The following is a 22,525-nucleotide window of genomic DNA, read 5'->3' on the forward strand; positions in this document are numbered from 1 at the left end:
GAGAGTAGAAGTAATGTTGACAAAGGGCCATAATGATCTGTGCTGGCCGCAGAGCCAAGTCTCCTAGTTTAGGGTGGTCACTTCTGAATCACCAGAAAAAGAGCAACTGCATCACCAAAAAGAACACAAAGGAGCCAGTGAGCTCCTGAAAACGAGTGATTTATTTCACAGTCGTGATTCCCATTCATGGAAGTTTTCAGGTTGATTTCATTACATCATCAACAACCAGGACATCTCCTGTGGAATCCTCTGGAAATCCCAGGATAAAAGAACCACTTTTAAAGCGGTAATAGCTGATAAACAGCAGGATCTTTCACCACTAGATGGTGCTGTCTCAATAGAACTCAATGGAACTGAATGGAGAAGACAAGTTCAAATCAAACTCCTCCTGTTCAATGCAGCCCATAACAATTACTCTAAAGAACCAGGAAGCAGAAAAGCCCTGAGTAAACAATGCAATTTTCCTTAATATATTTTCCATGATTTGCATAACAGTTACCTTTGCTAATTTAAGATGCAAATTACAGATGCAAATTATTATTTAAATAGAAATAGAGTACATCTCAGCATACTGTGGAAGGCTGTGACCTTGTGATGGGTTCAGCCACCTCCCCAGGTGCTCACTGTTGATGGCCAACAGTTCTTATATGGTTCATTATCTTAAAATCAGAATTGGACAAGACAGCCGTTCAAATGAAGGACACCTTCAAATAGAGGATGGTCCTCTGTAAAAGAGGACACCTGGCCACTTTAATTCTTGAATGAAGTTGGTAGAATCTCATAGTTATCAACTCCAAAGGGAAAGGCATTAACACATGTTTCAACAAGGTGTGTGTTTGCCATACCTTCCCACGTTTCACAGAGATCTTGATATCTAAAGCAGAAACTGGCAACCTAAAGCTGATGGCCATATTTCATGGTGGATGGCAGCTCTGCCTTTCACCTCTGCCTGAGCTGATGCAATGAGACGCCAGAGGCAAAAGCCGCACAGATGTTGGGAAAGGCATACTAGGTGGGTCTGAGTGTGAATCTAGCTAATAGGGACAGCAGAAGGATGCTTTGAGGGGAAGGAGAGAGAGGTGGGGTGGAAGAAAAATAGAGAAAAGAGGTACCCCACTTAGTTTTGGCTTTGGCCCACCCATCTACCAGTATGTAGCCCTCACGAGATTACTCCAGTGGGAATAAACATAACAGGTTACCCACCTCAACACTGCAGACTAAGAGTGTCCTAATGCATTTTTTTTAAAGGAACAAAGTAAATGCACATCTGGAACCCCCATGGGGAGAAAATCCACATTGAGACACAATTTGGAATGAAAAAACAACCCTCTCTTCTTTCTCTGCTCCAAATTCTCCTTTCTTGAAGTTGCTTCGATCATTTTATATGTGTGTGTTTTGTTATTTGAAACCTCCATCACACCTACACTTTTGCCTTCATATTATCCCCCTTCATTTCCATGGCATGTGAAGCTCTGATCACTTACACCTGTGCACTTTTGGGGTTCATGCATCTTTACACCTCTCCTCCCCTGTGCACCTGTGAATTGGCTATTGCATCCGCCCACAGATCTCCTTCGTACCTCCTCCTACACTTTATTGGTTGGTGGTGGTTGGACAACTCCCCGCCCCCCTTCCACTGACTGTGATGGACATGTACTAGGTGCACTGAACACTTCCTGGGATCAGGCTGATAGGAAGAAAGAAAGGAAAGGTGTGTGTGTGGAGAGAGGGAGAATCCCACTCCAGTAAAGTGCCCACCAGGATGGAAAGAGACACTGGGCTCTTGCTCCCTCACTGCTTGACTCAAGGTTGCCTCTCCACCTCCCCTTGATGCAAAAGAGAGCCCCGCCCCCTGAAATAAGAAAAGAAGCCACCACTGAAGCTCTCCCAGGATTGGCACCCTCAGCCAACTGTGGAGACAGCTGGTGTCCGAGCCTTGTGGAAAGGGCACCAGGCAAACCCGGTTCCCCTTGCCCGCTTCTTCTCCCGCCATGCCTGGTGCACCTCTCATATATGCTCCATCTGTCAAACGCACGCACACATGCACACACAAGCCCTCTGTGGCTCTCTAGAACTGGAATATGTGTTTACTCAGAAGTAAGACTCTCTCTGTTCAATAAGGTTTACTCAAAGGTAAGCCTGCATGTGACTTTTGCAGTTGAAATCAATGGGATTTACTTTTGAGTAAGGGAACCAGCAGAGCTGTAGTTTATGAACTTGAAGATGCACAGCTTCGCATGATCAAAGGAATGGAAGAGCGATCCTATGATCCTTCGCATTGGTGCAAAACAGAGGAAAATAATTTAAGTGGAGGAATTTTTAAAATCATACAAAATCAGGGGATGAACCAATCTGATTCAAAATTGCTATGCTGAAAGCCCTCAAGATCTATCACTGTGCCAATTTGGATCTCTTTATCTTTAAAACTTACGCAGATGTAAGCATTTGTTTAATTTCCATTTTAAAAATCCCTTAAACTCAAGGGATGGTGCAATCAGATTCAAATTGGGTATGCTGAAAGCCCTCCTTAAGACCTATCACTGTACCAATTTGGATCTCTTTATCTTTAAAAATGAGGGTGCTGCTGGCAAGGAGGGTGCATTTTCCACATTTCTTTTAAGGTGAAAATGCCTACTCAGGAGTAAGAACATAGAGTTCAGTGGGACCTCTTCTTGCTCCAGTATTGCTTATAACCCACATTCAAATTTAATCCATAGATTAATTGATTAATAAACTAAAACTCCCTTTTATTGAAGGTACCTCTCTTTCGTCAGCAATACTACCCCTTGAAAACATGCCCACAGAACATCAGATTGAAAATGATGGATGAAAATACATGATGAAGTTTGAGCGGTGTGCTTTCGCATTACCAGAAGAACCAGACTTTCCATGTGCCAAAATACATCGCTAAGGGTGTGTGTGTGTGAAGAACCACAATCACAGCAGGACATGGGCAGCATCATCTGAGTCCTTTACATGCAATTCACCAGGACAGCAGACTTTAATGCTGGTGTGATGGAGCTTTGAATATAACATGTGTTCTGATATATATATTCCTGTGTCATTGTTTTGAAGCCATCTTAAACCGAAAATAAACATTTTCCTATATTTAAATGAATGAAGCTATTAATATAAACATGGAGACTTCTTTCTTGGAAAGGTGGCAACTCCCCTTTGTTGTATCTTTGTCTGCCCAATCATATGTTGTGACTTTTCATATGTGATTACATGTATCTGAGTGGCTATGTGTACCCATTTACCTGTAGGTTTATGGGAAGGGGGCAACATTTTTTATGCCAGATTCCTGACCTTGTCCATATGCTGCCCAGTTTTAAGAAAAAATCTGCCCTGCCCTTGTGCCTTTAACAAGCCTTCTCACAGCGTTGAGACCAACACGATCACTTCCTAATGTCAGCTGCACACTAAGTTGCTGCTAAAGGCACAGATACTGTGGCCAGTTGAAAAGGAGCCACCCTTCTTGGATACAAGCGGGGGCATGGCTTTCTTTCTGGCATGCTTCGTTTCGCTGACAGCCCTCACTGCCAGTTCAGCTCCCTGAGTCTTTGCCCTGGCTACGCCCCTTTCCTTAGCCAGAAATAAATCCCTGATGTAACATGGATTAGGACCTTGGAATCTCAGCTGGAGGAGATTGAAAAAGGCACAAGGGGGCAAGACGTGGGACAGCTGGAAAGCATTGACTCGGCTAATCTCCTGGGTGAGAAAAGGTACAGAAGAAACCAACACTGGGCTCTAATCCTCACCTGGGAAGTGGCTGCCATTTCAAGACTGCACAAGGCTTTACAATCTAAGGACGGGCTCCAGCAGGTATGGGAGATCTTGTAATCTGCTTCAGAGGGTATGGGAGAGGCTGCTATGAGAAAGCATTGGGAGGAAAATGTCAGTAATCTGATGAAGCATCCAATGGCTTGTATATAATATACATACTATTGAGGATTAGACGGCCCAACAGGTGTACCTCCGAATGCATGAGAGGTCCTAGTAGAGCTGAAATTCGGGACTGAGGGTATGCCAGCAGCTGGTGATGGGTTTGGCAGCAAAGAGGGTGTGTTGCATCTCTTTGACATGTCCATGTGAAGTCTTTGATACAATCGAGGCACTGTGAGTGAGAACATTCCTCAACCAAGGGCACAGAACCGGACAAGTGGATAGCAAATGGTTCAAATCCAAGGAACAGAGAAAGCAAAGTGACTCAGCAGGCACCACAGTGAGGAGTTTGCCTAGATATGACTGTTGAAGCAGGAAAATGGGAGGATTGTGGAGGAGGTGGTAGGGTGCATCTTCTTTACAATGGCCAGACAGACAAGCCAAATATCCAATATGGCAGATGGGTAAATATGGGCACTATAGCCTATGCCATCTAGAGCCAATGGATATTTGGCCAAGCTAGAGAGGAGAACAGCTCCTGGCATAGGAAATTCTATATTAAGGATTATCCATTGGCCCAGTAAGTGTCCTCTCCTATCCCTTCCAACACTAAATTACTTCAGATGCTGCGGAGGAATGTGGACGCCCCCACCAAGCAGCAGAGGGGAAGTCTAATCCAAGCTGCCGATCATTTCAAGGCATGAAATGCATAGCTCTGTTGGTCCTGTAACATTAGCACACTCAGCTAAGGGCTAATTAGTTTTCCAGTTTCAAACACTCTCTGCAGAGATTATCATGGTGCCCTTTGGGTTATCATGTGGCAGGGGGTGGTTAGGAGCATTCTTTTTGAGGCTCTTTGGGAGGCAGGGACACAGAAATGTTATTTACCAAATGCTTCTGCATCCTGGATGATGAGCACAAATAGCCAACCAAGAGACTTGTGGCTTGGATTAGGAAGTGCAAGAGGGAGATTATACCTGAAAGCCTGGAGCTACTAAGAGGAATATAGATTATTTCACCCAACGGGTTGCCCACCATAAGGGATGATTCTACATCAGCCTTTCTCAAGCAGGTGCCATCTAGATGTTTTGCCCTACAATTTCCATAATCCCTGGCCATTGGTCATGGTGGCTGGGGCTTATGGGAATGGTAAACCAAACCATCTGGAGAAGACTAGGTTGGGGAAGGCTCTTCTAAAACATCAGCATTGACATAATTTTTTATTTTAGTTTTTAGGATTCAACCAACACCACATCTTTAGAAACTGAGCCATGTACAAGACTGAATTAATATTTCCAGTGCTTGTTTGGCCTTCCTCTGTACCAATGCCCAATGTTTCAAAATGATAGTTAGGTGGCAGACAGATGTGAGCTAAATCTGAAGATTTTAGTTCCTTCATTCATTTCTGTTTCAAATGTTCATATAAGGAAAAGGATACAGGGAGATCAAAGGAGAATGGTGGAAAAAGCACACAGGGAGAGAGGGGTATAGAAGGGTTTTGGGAGGCAATAATAAGGAAACAAGATGATAATTCTGCAGCAGAAATTATGACTGAACTTCTATCCTGAACTTTGACACATTAGTTAGTAGCTAAGTTGACCATATGGAAAGGAAGATAGGGCTCCTGTATCTTTCACAGTTGTACAGAAAAAGGAATTTCATCAGGTGTCATTGGTATGCATGCAACACCTGGTGAAATTCCCTCTTCATCACAATCATTAAAGCTGCAGGAGCCCTGCCCTCTTGACCAGATACAAAAGAGGGCAGGGCTCCTGCAGCTTTAACAGTTGTGATGAAGAGGGAATTTCACCAGGTGCTGCATGTATACAAATAACATCTGCTGAAATTCCCTTTTCTGTACAACTGTTAAAGATACAGGAGCCCTGTCCTTTCCATATGGTTACCCTATTAGTGGCTATACATGGCACAAACTCAACACTGGAGAAGCCACATTTGGATCAAATCTGCCAGTGATTTTTTCTCTCTCCCAACTGTGCTGCAATGACAGGAACGGGTTCCCCTGGGGTATATCAGTTTATGCTAGTGGCATGTTTGCAAAATGATACCAACTGACGTGTGCGTATAGATGAATGATGCCACATTCTCTGTAAAACCAAAATCAAAGTAATAATGTGAAGAGACATGGAATTTCAGCACCTGCAGGGCGGACTTAACCTGCTGGCCTTTGGGATCTTTCTGATCTCAGGATTAAGCACACCTGTCTGCCTCCAACCCCAATGAGATCATCACTGCAAAAATCCATGCCTGCATCCTTCACAGTCAAAGGATCAGGGTTACATCTCCCAATGCTCCCAGGTCAGTAGCTTAAAATAGTTGCTGCTGATTTAGGGAAGCCTCTCTTGTGGCATGGAGGAGGAACACAGTCCTGCATGAAGCCCAGACCTTGCAAAGTACACTGTTCCATTCAGATAGCTTGATCTCAGTCATTAAACATGCAATCCAGACATGTTTAGAGAGAGAGACAGTCCTACAAATTCCAGCATTCCCCTGGGAGTTGTTGGACTCTTTTCTCTCTAAACAACCATAGGGTTGCGCCTTATGTTTGTTTATTTACAGCCAAAGGTCATCACAAAATGAAGCTCCATTTATTGCACAAGAGAGGACGCTGCTGCGTAAAGATACAGACCAAATGCACATAGCCATTAATTTCATACACCTCTGGTGGCAAGAGGTTTCAGAGCATGTCATATTATCAGACAGTCACATGACTACAAATCTACCCCAAGTTGGTCGAGGGTGGGGGCTTTGTTTATTTGTTTGATAGATTAGTATACTGACCAGCTACAAATGTCTTCAGGGCAGTTCACAATCACAAAATCAAACAATAACAACAGCATACGCAAATAAATCATATACAAAAATAAACGCATCAAAATAATACAGTATTAAACATTTAAAAGTGTTTGTTTTGCAATTGCCCTGTCTCGTTCACCAACCTAGACCATCCTCATGTCTTTTTCCATTACTTCTCCTGCTCTTTTTCTTAACACAGAAAATCCGTTGAGGATGGATTGGTAGCACTAAGAAGCAGTCAGGATCTGTTTGGGTCACAAAGGCAACAGCAGAAGGAGAACCGAGCGGGGTGGGGGCAGTACCACCCCGGACAAGCCCCCACTTATCCAACTGCCATTGCTAGACCCCTGTGGTTGCTTGAAGGAATTGTACTTTTTACATACACATTATACTTGAATGATAAACCAGAAATTAAAATAAGGCTGAAATCCTAAGCAGGCGTGCTTGAAAATTAACTCCATCAAAAAAACAAAAACAGGAGGACTTACCACTGAGGAATTAGGTTACGGCTGGGAGGTGTAATGCGAAATATATGGTTATTTCTCTTTCGGAAATCTAACATGTGGGACAAAGTTGGCCCTGCCTGCAAAAGGTTCTTTCTCCACTCTGTGCCTCCCCACTGTTTTCTTCTGCTGGTGCTATTTTGGGGGTCAGCTGAAAGCACACCCTCAGTTCGGAAGGGTATAGCTTTGCTGAAGACCATTAACCTCCCTGTCAACCATTGGCAGAAAGAAAATATGTACACTTAGGAAAAATGTGTGGATATTCTCTATATTTTACCTCACAGTCCTATTCAGCTGTTACTCACCACATGGCTCCTTCTAATAGGTTGAAAGCAAATGGCTACCGTTTCCTGTATCTTTGGGTTTCATTTTCACCAGGAGCAGGCCTTCTGTAAAGTGAATGGGTCTTAATTGCCCATTCAAGACCAGGCCCCCTCAATACTTCGCATTATAAGAGTAATAATATATTGTTGATGGGAAACTTCATTTCCCTTGCCAGCTATTGACCAGGTTTGCCCATTAATTTTCAGCTGCACATGCCAGGCAGGCACCCATTCTGTAACCTAACCCACATTCATAGGGTGTCACGTCATCCAAACCGAGCAAGTGTGGGCTCTTTGCGTGGTTAAGAAACCACCCACAACCTTAAAACAGCCCATGGTTTCTGGGTAGTTAGTTAACCATGCCAACAACCTATCCTCATTGGGTTCGGACAACATGACAACCTACAAGTGGGGGCTGGGTTACGGAGTGGGCACCCAGCACACGCTGCAAACTAAGGTAGTTTATTTAAACTACGATGGCTGAAAATGATTATGCAAATCATATCCTCCACTTTCCCATTTTTATTATCACACAGTCACATTTCGCCTCATGCCCCCAATAGTGCCATTTCCAGAAGGTGCTTCCAGACAGAGGGCTCCTAGTGCTAGCAGATTAGAAGGCATTATGCAGCTGTTCTCCTCCCACCCCCTTTTTTTCTGAATGGATTTTCTGTGTTAAGGAAAAAGATGGGGGAAATAGTAAGAAAAGGTCTCTCTCTCCTTCCAAAGAGCGAGACATTGGCAGGGAGTTTGTCTTGGTACGTTTGGCAAGGCAGCACAGGCGATCACCAGGGCCACCTCTTCACCGATGCCTTGCTCTGAGGAAGGACCCCTTAGAAAGGCATTGGAGGGCAGGCTCTCTGGACAGCTGCTGTTACCACCCTCTCTTCTGAGTGGCCAGAGGGGCTTCCAAGCAAGTCTACTTGCCCAATGTTGTGCTCTGAGGGGTCTTCAAGGTGAGGCATCGGATGGGTGATGCTTCAGAAAGTTTTACCGACTAATCTTGCCACAGCAGGAGAGAAGCCTGCACAGCTTTCAAGAGCACCAGACGGGGCCCACAGCTTTCCTGGTGGCAGAATCAACTATCCTTCAGGATCCACTGCCTGATTCACCCTGCCTCATGGAAGGTCCAGCCCTGTGGAGCAAGCCCAGGGAGCTCTTGGCAGTGGGGCCTACCTTGGCAGGTGCCCAGCCATACATGCCCTTCGTGCCTGCCCTGCCCTTTCCAAACAGATCCGTTGCAAGCTCTAATAGTGGATATAAACACCTGCATCACAAGCAGGTGAAAAGACTGCTTGGATATGAAAAGACTGATCGACGACTCTTCCTTTCCTTTCCTTTGCAGTTGGGAAAATGTTTCCCGTTCCACATTCAGATCACAGCAGAGAGCTGAATGCACCCGTCCATGTGATCATAAGAGAAATCGCAGGAGGAGATGGTAAGTCCACCTTGGCTGCCTGCTAGGTTCTAATATCTTTGCCACCAGAAAAGATTTGTTTCTCAGCCAGCTGCAGTCACCTAACAAGGCTCTCAAAAGCTCTTGAAACTGATATGCTGGAGACATGACAAACACATTGAAAATACACTGATATGCTGGAGATATGACAAATACACTGGAAGGTTCTTCCTAAAATAAAGGGAGAATCAGGCAAGCTTGAGTATCTTTGCCCCACTAGAGACCCTGGCCATAGCTACACGGGGCTTTATCCCGGGGCGATCCCCGGGATTGTCCCTGTGTGTTCACATGACGCACAGGAGATTCTGGGATCAGGGAAGGATGATCCTTCCCTTGCCCCGGGATATGGCCCTACACTTTAGGCCCGCTTTTTCCACGATCTCAGGATGATCTCGGAACGTGTGGGCGGGTGTTGCGGTTTGTCCCAGCTCCTCACACATGGGGCGCAGAGCTCCTCAGGAGCTCTGCACCCATCGGGGGTCAGGTGGGGGGAGCAGGAATTCTTTTTTAAAAATAAAAGAACACTTACCTTTTGCACACAGGAACTCTTGCACTCTTTCCTCTTTAAAAACAAAAAACAAAATGGCGGCCGCGACGTCCTCTCCCTCTGAGGTCGTCATGCGCTGCATGTAAATAGAGAGGGAGATCTAGCAATAAAAATATTGCGAGATCTTCACCCCTCCATCATGCTACATCGGTAGGTATAGCTGAGGCCCCTGATGCAGATTCTAACCAACGGGATACTGCACTGTATCTGTGTATCTTTTGTAGAACTTTAGTAGGTAGATCTCTATGCCTTTCTCTAAGAGCCTTTTTCCACTAGACTTTTATTGTGTGCTTGTGATTGCTCACTCACAGGAATTTGCGAGTCCTTTATGATATCATCATTCTCCGGGGCATCTCCCATGCTTTGCTACAATTATATCATCTTTTTTTCTTAACAATAGTGTGGTATTTTTTTCTGAATGACTTCTATAACACCATAGAAATCTCCTGTAATTGTGCAATTCCACTATAACAAATTCCACCTAGTGATTGTATAATGGAACATAAGGAAACACAGAGAAAGAAAAACAAAGGGGAAAAAATTGTAAAAGAGTTGATCTTAACCCTGCAAAGAATCTAGAAGCAGAAGGTAAAGTAAAGATGCTGGTTAAAAGCCTCACGTAGAAAAGCCCAAAAATGAAATTTATCCGTTCATTCATTTGTTTTCGTTTGGTCTTCCGTCACAGCCCACAGCTCACAAAGGTTGAGATTGTGATCTTAAACACACTTACTAGGAAGAAAGTCCCCACTGGACATAGTGGGAGTTACTTGTGAGTATGCACTTGCAAAGGATTGCACTCTTACTTAATTGATAACCTGCATTACTTCAGATTAGGCTTTGGATCCAGAATCTCAGTCCACCAGTGGAAGGATACCACTTGTGGAACGGGACACCTGCATCCCCTCCTTCCCACTGCAGGCCCTGCGTGCTCTCCAAAATCCCCCAGAGGGTTGCAGGATCCTCTGGAGGAGATGTGGAGGGCACGTGGGGGCCAGCAAGGGGAACAGAGAACACGGAAGTCCTGTTCTGCAAGCAGTATTCTTCCAGTGGCAGAATGAAGTTTCTGGATCCAACCTGCACTGTGCATTTGAACACACAAGGCTGTATCCAACGTTAGTCCTACTTAGAGTCCTTCTTAGAGTAGACCAATTGAAATTAATGGGACTTAAGTTGGTCATGATGAACTTAAGTTTCATTCATTTTAATCAGTCTACTCTAAGTAGGACTAATACTGGATCCAATCCATAACTGCATGCTGTAAGCCTCTTGTTGGAAAAAGCCTTACTTAGGCTACAATCCTGCACACGCTTACCTGGGAATAAATCCCACTGAACATAGTGGGGCTTACTTCTGAGTAGACACACATAGGATCACACTGTTACTTAATTTATAAGCTAATTTTTGGCATGGGATAAAGTTCTCACGGCTTTTCTTTTCTGCTTGCCCGCATGTGGGTGGATGGATGGATGGATGTCTTCTCAGCTCCACAGCTCGACTTGGGAAAGAAGGTTAGCATCCCTCAGGATCTGATGATGGAGGAGCTCTCCCTGCCCATAAACAGGGGATCCAGGCTGTACCAGCAGAGGCAGAAGAGAGTGCAGCGCTTTGTGTTGGAGCACCCTGCAGGCTCCAGAAAGGTGAGTCATGTTAGTGCTCTGGCAGGAACAATCAATACGTTGGTCAGCAACAACAGCAGGCAGCAGCATGCTTAGAGCTCATCAAACTGGCTTTTGTTTCCACCCCTTTAAGGACATAGTCTAAGCCACCTGTCAAACAGGGCTGGCCCAAGACAGGTCAACAAATTGCGCCCCACCCTCCCACCCGTGGCAAGGCGAATGGGGTCCCAGCCAACTACAGGGAGGCACCCAGTGGAGGCTGGTGGCTCCAATTTTGGTGGAGTTTCAGTCAGAACCTGCCAGACCTCTAAAATAGCTATCCAAGGTGCTGACCCTCTCTGGGGATATGGATTCCTGATTGAGAGAGCTGGTTCTGACTGAGACCCAGAATGGACTCACAGCCCCACCAAAAGTGGAGCCACAAGTTTCTACTGGAGGCACCAAAAGTAGCCAAAAAAACAACAGATGTGATACAGGATGACTCAGATGCCAACTTATTTTTGTGCCAACTAGCCCAACATTTTGGACTTATAAAGAGGTGCGTGACATTTCAGTGTCATGTGAATGTGGAGTAGCAAGGAGTTTAGCATAGGTAAGAAACCTTTACAGGTGGGTGGTTGGGTTTAGTTTGTTTTGTGTTCCTTGTTTTATACATTTTAAGGGTTTATAAATACATTCGTTTTTTTTTACTCGGGAATGTTATTTTGCTGGAAGTTTGCATTGTGTGTTTGAATGTATAGAGATGATAAGTTCAGGGTAAGTTTTTGTGCTATGTGTCTTGTATATGTATGTGTATAAAACTGTAACGTATGCTATATTTTAGGGAGACACTGAGGAAGGAAGTATTCTCTGGAATGTTGAGAAAATTAGCACAAAATAAACTGGCACCTATGTGATCCTACTATATACCTTTCGTTATTGTTTTGAGTAGGAACCAAGGCCAGCCAAGTTATTTTGGCACACGAGGCAGAAAATCCCAGAAGCACCTCTTCCCTTTCCTGGCAGTAAAGATACAATAATAAGAATTAAGTAACTAACCATTTGCCACCCTTTCATGACACCCGAAATCTGCTGCCTGAGGTGGCTGCCTCACTCTGCCTCAGAATAGGTCTGGCCCTGACTATCTTCTTTCTAGGGTTGAGAGACTGAATCTTCCCCAGCCAGGATGCCAGGGTGGGTTGTGGGTTGATGACCATCGTGTGTGGATTTCACTTCTGTCCAGCATCAGCAAGTGCCTCATTGTCCTCCCTACCATTTTTTTTCATTCATTAAAATATGTGTATTCTGTCTTTTTTAACCCAAGCGGCTCCCAAGGCTGCTCACAGCATGTCAGTTAAAAGCAACGGTCAATAAAGACATAAAAATGTGGGTAGTAGTCGTACATTTTGAAGTGCAGGTGCTCATCACAACAGCCCCCATGGAAAGGGCGTTGCTAGGCCTGAGCACTATTACCCAGGGCCATGACTGACCACTGATGCCAAAGGAAGACTTCCATTTAAGCTCAGCTGCTTGGGGTGAGGGCAATTTTCCAACAGGAGGGAAAGAGAGAAAAATGGGAGGATGGAAAGAAGTAGCATTGGTACAGCCAAAGACTGCAAATCAATGGTAATTGATCGGGGGTACAAATTAATGAATTGATGTGATTTGAGGTTAATTGGGTGACAAATTAGTTGGCTAGCTTTGCCATCTGTGAAATTGAAGTACATCCTTGTAATTATTTTGAAATTTGCATTCATTCAGGGTCCCTATAAAAGTCTGCATGCTCTTGTCTTAGGTCTTCCTGGTGGTGCTTCCTACCCCTGTCAGGCATTAATGCTCTTTTCCTTGCTCTCTTTGAAGGCCTCAAATAGAACCGCTGGAGGAGACTCGCACGCAACCTACAATGAAGGTGGAACAACAGAAGGATGGATGGTTGGTGGCTGTTGCATGGAAGGGGCTAGTTCCGTTTGTTTAGGTTGGGGTGTGGTCCCCATTAAAGTTCCCAGAGAAGTGTTAGGGACACATGGAAGCACTCTAAAGCTTCAACACGAGGCAACGCCATTTGGAGTCATCTACTGTAGTGACCCATTTGGTTCATCCTGATGTAGTCTCATTGATTATTCAAAGTGAGCATTTCTGTTGTGATGGTGTAACTGTCCTCATATGAACTTCCATGCCCCAGAGAACATGTCCCTTACCTGCACATCCTTTACTTTAACCTCCTTTAATTTTATCATGGGAATCATGATAAAATGCTGACCTCTCGGTGGTTGCTGATGCTAACTTGGATTCAAAATCCTGCTCATCTCAAAATGAAATTTGTTTGTAGCTTTCTTTTAATCTACACTTAAATTGGTTGAACAGCTAGGGCCTCTTTCCAAGCAATCCTGGGAATTGCAGTGCTCTGAGGGGAGGATAGATCTTTGTACCAGAGAAGTCTCAGCGCTTCACCAAACTACATACCTAGATACTTTGGGGGAAGCTCATTTAGGATGGCCCATGTGTCCCTCTATTTAGAGGGCTGTCAGAGGACAGTCCTCTATTTGAAAGTATCTTTGAAGGGCTATGCCTGGGTTTAAAGATAAAGAAATAAGAAGGGAAATGAGGGAGCTTGAAGTTGCTCATCAACTATTAGCACCTGGTCAACAGATTGAACAGGTAGACACATAGAACACAGCCTTCCCCACTACGGCGAGCTGTATTGTACTTCCAGTTAAATTATAGTAATTATTTATAGATTTGCATCCACACATATAAATTAAGTTATGCATGTTTTGTGGAAATCTGTCCTCTTTTTTTGCTTTCAAGGTGGGATGGGATGCATTTTCTCTGTTTTGATGATGCCGTCCTAGTAGCCATGACACTTACAGTAGCAGAAAATCAATATGTGGCTGTGGTGTAGGTATGCCCTTAGTCCCTAATGATCTCATTCTAAAAGAATCAACGTTTGAGTAGCAGGAGGTGAGTGGAATCATCTTGGGGCCCTATGCAGTCCAGGGCAAGACTGGAACAATGGAAGGTGCAAATTCAGTTTTGGAACGAGGTCTAACCACATAGGTTTTGGGGGGAAGTGCTCTTATAGAGGAGCAACTACTGCTATTTCAAGCAAACACAACAATTATCTTCCCACCTCTGAGCCACAAAGCAGCTGTCCATCAAACTTCCTGACCAGCCTGCTGCCTTTTGTTGTTCTGCTGCTCCCAATAGATCCAACAGAGTAGGTCTCTTCGGTGAGAAAAAAATGTTTGCAGCCCACGCCTGTTTCCTTTTGTCTGCCAGTCTGTCCACAATGCAGAGGGGAAGGAGAACGACGAGGCTGAGTTTCACCAGGCAGCCTCCGGAAAGGGGGCACCCCCCAAAGTGCCGAAGAAAACGAACAAAGTGCTGCAGATGAGCAGAGCTCTGAACCCCGATGCTCTTGCTCCAGGTAATGAGCGATGCCCTACAGCCTTCCACAACATGGTGACCTCCAGGCATTTTGGACTTCTGTTCCCATCAGCCCCAGCCAGTATGACCAAGGGTCAGGAATGCTGGGAACTGTACTCCAAAACATTTGGAGGGCATCAGCCATCACAAACTTGGTTGTTTAATGCAAAAGCCAGAGCACTGAAGGGGGCAATTAAATGTCACCATGTCCAAATAATTGTGATGGCAGGGATCCCATCTCATCCGGCCTCATAGACTCTTCATCCTATGCTTTGTTTCCAGGAATATACCCCAGGAATAGTGGGTACCATATGCATCTTATTTCACTATTTAGTGGATAACTTTCAGGATGATGCTGTTGAACAGAAGCTTCACTTTTAGGGTGACCACATGGAAGGGATCAGATACAAAAGAGGGCAGGGATTCTGCAGCTTTAACTGTTGTGACAAAGAGGGAATTTCACCCAGTACTGCATGCATACAAATGACACCTGCTGAAATCCCCTTTTCTGTGCAACCATTAAAGATATAGGAGCCCTGTCCTCCTTTCCATAGGGTCACCCTATTCACTTTGCCTTCAAGGCTCCTTGGCATGTTGGACAAAACATCCCTTGACAGCAGCCTGTCTGATGACGAGGACAGCTGCTTTAGAGATGAGCTGCTGTCCTTCCTTAGAAACCGACACCCAAGGAGGGAGGCAGCCTCTCGTTGGCAAATTGGCTTTGATGCAGCCACCCTGTGCTGATGGGGAGGGATCCAGCACTGCTCTTTGGGGGCAAACTGCACATGCACCAAGAGCAAGACAGGAACACGCGGGGACTGTGAGAGGCCCTCTTGAGAAGGTCTGTCCCTCCTTCCAGTAAGCACTGAGCTCACAGACACATTGTACTAATTGCCCCAGTGTATTTTCATGTGGGATCTCCCGAAACAATGTGTCTGTGCTAGGTATGGACATACCTGTCTATTTCAGTTTTCAAGTGTTAAGTTTGGTTCATTCCAAACTTTGAGTAGTTTTTTTTTAAGTTCATGTGAGAATGTACCCACATTTTGTGTGCTTTTCTCCAAATGTGTTCGTTTTGCTACACAAGTTGCCTGATGTACACCTTTTGGGGGGCAAGCAATTTCCCTGAGATAATGCAGATTTGAGCCTTCTTTTGACCCTTTGTATGTGTGTGTGTGCTTTCCTCTTACATATGCTTTTTTTGTATGCCTTTTTTTGACTGAGGAACTCAGTTGCAAAATTTGGAGAGGTGCGAATTTCAGAGGACAATTGAGGTTTGGTTCACATATTGGTTCGAAAGGGACAAATTAGATACGGCATGAATTTCTTCCCCATCCCTAGTGTCTGCAGGGAGCAGCCACCACTGCCTGCTCTCTCTCCCTCCTGGTGCCAGTTGGGATTGGACCCACTGGGAGCAGTGCTCACGAGAGGGCAAGCAGTTGTGATGTGCGGATGTACCTTTAAGAGGTCTGCAGCTGTCAGTCTTTAAGAGGTCTGCAGCTGCTAGTCTCCAAGTCCTCATCCAAGGCCTGGGTGGGGCTTCTGTTTCATGCTCTTGGTGGTGTGGGCTTTGCTGCAGAGAGTTTGGTGTGTCGCTGTTCCTGGAGGTTTTAATAATAAAGGAATCCATCAAGGAAGAGGCTCTGAAGTTATTGCCCGGCAGTCTAGATCTGGGACAAGTGGCAGGCTGAGCAGGTAAGCTCACCCCTATGGTCCCTATGCCTGAGGGATCCAGCTACTCCTGGCCTCTGTCACTCTTCTACACATTTGTTTGGTCATTGGATGGAAGAAGTAAGAAGAACAAGTGAGGACAGGAAAACAGGCACACCAAGGGCATGATGGCGTGTTGTGTAGGGAGGCCTCCCAAAGCCCATTTTCTTTCCCAGCATCTGTTCTAGCTTCTCCAGAAGCTAAATTGAGAACTAAATCGGGGTGCAAGCTGTATGACCCCCACCCACCCAGCCAGCCCTTTGCTCCAGCCACCAGCTCAGCCAGGGATGCTTCACTTACCTGCCCACATCCCCCACTGTTACCTCTGATCTGTTGGCGCCCATCTTAGGCACGGCGATTGTGGTTCCAAGGCCTTTCCCCTGGAGGAATCCAGGAAGGCTCAGCGGGACAGTTGAGGAAACCCCTGGCCTGGATTAGGCCCATGGGCCAGAGATTCCCCTCCAATGTGCTAGAAGCAAGACACTAGCAATGGGATACCTCTGGTTTTGCTGCTGCAATAATTAAGGTGTCTGCATTTAATTTGGCATTCCCAATTGCAGGCTATGCTGGACCCCTAAAGGAAGTGCCACCAGAGAAGTTCAACAGAACCGCCATCCCCAAAGGCTACCAGTGTCCTTGGCGGGAGTTCCTCAGCCATGAGGATTACCACCTAGACAGTGAGAACTGCTTGCCAGAACTTCCCAGGAAAGTGAACATTGTCGACCTTAGGAGCTTCAACAGGTAAAGGATCGTTCTATATCTACATGGATTTATTTTTCTTTTTACGTGGCAGGCCCAGCACATCTTTTAATCCACCATGTGTCCCTTGTGAATATCAGTAATGTAGGAAAGCCAACAAAAGAGAGAGCAGTTTAAATCATAAGGATACTAGCAATGTTGGTTTTATAAACAGAAAAACAAATGACGGAACAATGAAGATTTAAACGTCACTTGTGAAAATTCTAAAATTCTTCCAAAAGGCAAAGATTCAAAGTAGGACCCTGTTCAGACAACACACTAAGCCGTGGTGGTTAAGTATGTTGAGCTAGACATTATGGCTTAGCATGTTGTGTGAACCATTCCTAAGCATGGTGGCTACATAACCACAGTTTAAACACACCCACTAACCATTTGCTGCAAAAGGGTTAGCAGCTTAACCATGGCTTAGTGTGTTGTCTGAACAGGACCATTATGTTACACAAAAGTAACGATAGCCTGATGACCCTTTTGTTTTAAAAGCCATTTTAGGAAGTTGCGATGGAGGGTGGGGGTGGTCCCAGTGCTTAACGGTTTTCCCTCCTGTCATTTCCAATTCCAGATCACCCCCTCGTTCTGCAAGGATTCAACTTTAGGATCTTTCCTACAAATCATTTTTAAAACTTGTCCTTGGTCATAGCCATGGGTTGTATCTAGTGTTAGCTAAGTCTTCAAGAATAACTTTGGCTGTTGCTAAATTTCTTACAGTGGCGGCCAGGATTAGAGCTCTCTATGTATTAGACATAAATAGATAATAGCTCCAACTGTATGATTTCATGTTTGATTCTTGTTCTTTGTTTTTTTCATGGATCTATGGATCGTAATAAAGAAGTATAGTGTTAGCCCTACTTAGAGTAGACCCATTGACATGCATGGGACTTAGATTAGTCATAGACACGCATTTTGATGAGTCTACTCTAAGTAGGGCTAACTTTGGATACAACCTCCTAACTGCAAGACAGGTTGATCTTCAATACACAACAGTGAGGGTTCACGGTAGTTGGTTGCTGTTTTTCTTAGCCCATCTCTTCTCTTTACAAAAAGCTCAACCGACTTGCTCACCACAAGTGGAAGCAGGATCAGGATCATCATTGCAGCGCTCAACCCCTACAAATGGGGGCTGGCTGGGCAATGCTGGGAGTTGTAGGATTTTTTTCTGTCTGAACATGCATAGAATTACACCCTTAGTTCAACACATGTTTGGAGGGAGTGGCTCAATAAAACCTATTTTTATGGACCAGTAGTTGATGAAGTTATATTTTCTCTTTCTACAAGCCAGGTCTGTCTTTCTTGACAAGCCTTGGTTTCTATAATAAGCCAAACCTGCCCATCCTGGGAAGTCAAGGAGTGTGTTCAAGAAGAGATCATACTTAAAAAATCCCAGTCCTGAATAAAATGCCAATGCTTGAAAAACGTGTTTTTAACTGCCTGCTGCTTGACATTGGCAATAAAATGAAACATATCAAGTTAATGAAACACTTTTCCAGATATAAACAATCCTTAATAACTTGGAAGTCAAACAGTCTGAATTTCGTTCAGAGGGGTCAACTTAATTCTGTAAGAACTGTTTAACGTTTTGCAGATGAAAACAGTCCCAATTTTAATCTTAAAAATCCATGTGATTGATCTGGTGAGAACTGCCAGATGCATTTTTCGCTCCTATCTTTATCAACAACTATTCTACAATTTGCAGGATTTCAATTGCTATGTATTCGTAAAGGATCATTCATAGCTTCTTTGGGTGAAGATTTTGTTGTTGTTGTTGAAATCAGGCCCTGCTAGAGTTTGTTTAGTTCCTTCCATTACTCTTGTGCAACACACACACACACACACACACACACACACACACCATATATATATATATATATATATATATATATATATATATATATATTCTCCTCTGCCTCAACATCTTTAACACATGTTGGACTGAGGAACTGTTCCAGAGACTTACTCTTTTTGGTTTCTATCGCTACTCATGTTTCTCTTTGAATTTCTTCCTGGACTTGTAGCAGAAGCAGATTCGTGTATGACAAATGCAGATAGGTGCCTAGTTTCTTCTTTCTCTGCTACGCTGGTCCTAGTTAAGCTTTACATTAACACTCAGTAGCATTTCAAGAGCAGAAATTCATTGGATTGAAAGCTAGGGAAAAAATGAAACACACAAACACCCATTTATAATATTTTAGATTAGGAAAAATCTTAGAGGGGTCAAGGATGCACAGCGCACGTGGTGTGCAGGTTTACTTGGTGGTAGCAGCAGCTGGCAGACATTTTAATTTCCTACCTGGATCAGCTTTCCTCAATCTGGTGTCCTCCAAATGTTTTGGGCTTCAATTCCCATCAGCCCCAGTCAGCCTAGCCAATCATCAGGAATCTTGGGAGTTGTAGTTCAAAACATCTGAAGAGCACCAGGTTGAGGAAAGATGCTTTGGAGCAATGCTACATCAGGGGCCATTTGGGGAACGGGAACAGGCCATAGCTAAGGTTGACACTAGAGAGCGTTCTGCCAAGGGTGCCCTCAAACTTGCTGCCAGCCTTGGGGGCCGAGAGAGCTCTTTAGGGGAAATGCACAACCAGACCTTGAAATAACTAATATTGAGAAAAAGGATTTTGTAGTGAAGCTTCTCCCTAGCATTCCAAAAGCAATCTTTTTTACTTCAAACTTACTTTCATGTAAATACTATCAACGTTGATTTTCTATTTCTAGCTTTGGAAATGTTACAAATGTTGGAATGATAAAAGATACAACATGCACAGATTTTCAAGTTGTTAGTGCGCCATTGCAAATGAAAAGAAAGCAGCTGGGTTTGAATGTTACACTTTTCTTTTCTTTTTTTTTAAGGCTCAGCATAATTTAATTGAGTAAATGTTCATCTTTTATCAACTGAAAAAAAATGGATAATCAGTCGCACATCTGCTTGTTATTAGAGTAACATAATGCTATGTTACTCCAGTAATAGCATCAAACAAATATGGATAGATAGTACTGATGCAAGGGTGAGAACCTTTGTCTTATGTAGATTAACCTACAAGAAGAGTCAATTGGGGAGTGCTGGTGGTGGGTGGAGTCAGAGGCAAAGGTTTTCAAGATAAAATAGCTCTTTCTCTGAGCTAAGCCATCCCACCCTCTGTCTACTTCTTGCAGACACAGACACAGGCACACAGAAGGGCAAGCAATTTCCAGAAAGGTGGTCTGAAAGTAAGAACAACTCTACATTAAGGGGAAAAAACGCCTCTTATGATGATTCCCCCCCCCCTCAGGCTTTTCTGCATGCAATACGGTTCCTTCAGACCAAAACCATGCGGTTTGTAATTGAAACTCAGAGGGTCAAATGTTTCATAAAACTCAGTGAAACAGCGCCATCTAGTGGCAGAATTAATACTGTGATTGTTTTAGATATCAGATATCTGATGGGTATTTTAGAGAGATTTCCAGGGAAAGGTGTGGGAGACATCCTGGAGGTTGACACTGTCATGAAAATGACCAGCAAATTTCTACAAGTGGCCAATCATGAGCATGCAATATATCGCTCATGTGAAGAAATTCTAAGAATGGACCCACAGTATCCCAAGAGCCTGGTGATGAGAAGTGTGTGAAATTAGCCCGAGGGTCATAGGTTCTGTAGTCCAGGCACAGGGATAGAGAGAGAAATCATTCCCTTGCAGGCGACACCTTTCTTAATGATCTTCTTGCAGGTGACTATTGTGCTTGTTGCTGTGACATGCATGTCTTACTCATGACACAGGCTTCTATCCATTATCGCAATTCTGCAGCACCTGAAGTAGGCAGACTGCATGATCCTAAATGGTCTGGCAGCCCAGAATAATCCATTTCTGATCAGGCAGGTTGGCCCACAGAGTAGCAATAGTGAGGCTTCAATCCTCGCTACAAAGTCAAGGGCCAGAGATTCAGGACAAAGTACTTGCCCAACACAGGAAGGTTGAGGGTTCAAGCCTCCTTGGTTCATTCTTAATCTTTATAGTGTATTTGAAGTGTTGTTGCTTCACAACAGAAGTAAGAAATTGCTTTGCTTGATCAGGCCACGTTCTACATAGGCATTCCGTTTCCAGTAATGGCCATCAAGATATTGCTAGAAGCTCACAAGCTAGGCATGAAGGCGATGGATCTTTTTCTCCTCAGCATGGTACTCAGATGTTATGCAGCTAAATTGTTTCTTTACTGGTACAGCCAAAGGCATCCTACCTTGGCTTTTGACATTCAGGAATCTCATTTTTCTTAGATGAAGGACTAAAGCAGGACATTCCCCAGGTGAACACAAAGCCAACCATCTTCTCCCTCATTCATTGCCACAGTTTGTCAGTAATTTATTTGGTGATGTATGACAACTTCTTGCACTGAAACCATTTGACACATCAGCTCTTCTTTTGGCACTAGTTTGCATGACACAACAACCCACCATGGTGGGTTGTCATGTCATGACAACCCAGCATGTTTTTTGCAGTGTGCCATATGAGCAAAGGAGCTACAAGCATCTCTTTCCCACCTAAGGCTGAATATGTGCTTTGCTTGCAAACACACTGCAGCAAAATCTTTTTCTACTTGCAGGACTCCAACCCCATTTGGTGGACTATTGAATGATGTGCTCGTCGGATTCCTTGACACGGCTGAAACTCAGGCAGATGCCATGAACAGCTTGGAGCTCATGTCAAGCAGGCCCAGCTTTAATAGAGCACCTCAGGGCTGGATCCAGATCATGCCAGAGTCAGAGGATCTGTAACTGTAACTTGATGTAATATTGCTACCTCCCTCTTTCCAAAGTCAATACACACTACTCTCCCAGTTTAGTAAAATATAATAGCCTGAAGGCCATTTAGCATAGAATAGATATTATACTCACACACTGTAGAAGTAGGAAAAGTAGCTTCTGCTTGCTGCTAACCATTACATATTACATCCACCACAATCTGTCTAAGGCCATTATTGTGTTCTTCGACCATGCAACTATAGCATACTACACGCTTCATATTAGGATGTTTTATTTAAGGTACTTACAAGTGATGCGATATCAGCTATCAAGTCCAAAACAGCAAAAAGTCAAAGTGCCACGTTATTTAGCTCTTAAAAAAGAAAAAGAAAAAAAAGAAAAGGGGGGGAGGCAAAGGTACCTATGTTGACCCTATGAAAATTTCCAAAATCCATGTTGCTATAATAGCTTTGTTAGGCCAACCAAAACATCACACACACACACCCCACCAAAAAAGTGCATGCTTTTGAAATCCCCTGATCTCTTCATCAGGCAAAATGTTATAAAAAGGAGTGGGCGAGTGACTAAATGGTGACGTTTCCTCATTCCCCATTCCATCCCCCAAACCTGCCTTTTATAATATTTTGCCGAATGAAAAGATCTGGAGATCTCAAAAGCTTACACAATTCTTTCGGTGAGATTTTGTTTGGCCTAATAAAACTATTACAGCAACATAGATCTTGGAAATTTAGCACTTTCAGGAAATATAGTATAACTAGGAAAGCGATTTGAGAAGTGTGA

The 22,525-nt window shown here is 44.1% G+C and overlaps 1 protein-coding gene across 1 annotated transcript; it reads left to right on the top strand.

The window, feature by feature from the left end:
• The first annotated feature begins 3,615 nt into the window (after window positions 1-3,615).
• Window positions 3,616-22,063, top strand: MYOZ3 (myozenin 3). Its single transcript, XM_063120886.1, has 7 exons — window positions 3,616-3,825; window positions 8,871-8,963; window positions 11,011-11,165; window positions 12,984-13,055; window positions 14,403-14,550; window positions 16,820-17,000; window positions 21,586-22,063. Exons 2-7 carry the CDS (start codon window positions 8,879-8,881, stop codon window positions 21,755-21,757), a joined length of 813 nt encoding a protein of 270 aa, XP_062976956.1. The 5' UTR covers window positions 3,616-3,825; window positions 8,871-8,878; the 3' UTR covers window positions 21,758-22,063.
• Window positions 22,064-22,525: the final 462 nt, after the last annotated feature.

The sequence above is a fragment of the Elgaria multicarinata genome, chromosome 3 (genome assembly GCF_023053635.1).
Source record: "Elgaria multicarinata webbii isolate HBS135686 ecotype San Diego chromosome 3, rElgMul1.1.pri, whole genome shotgun sequence".
Classification (NCBI taxonomy): domain Eukaryota; kingdom Metazoa; phylum Chordata; class Lepidosauria; order Squamata; family Anguidae; genus Elgaria; species Elgaria multicarinata.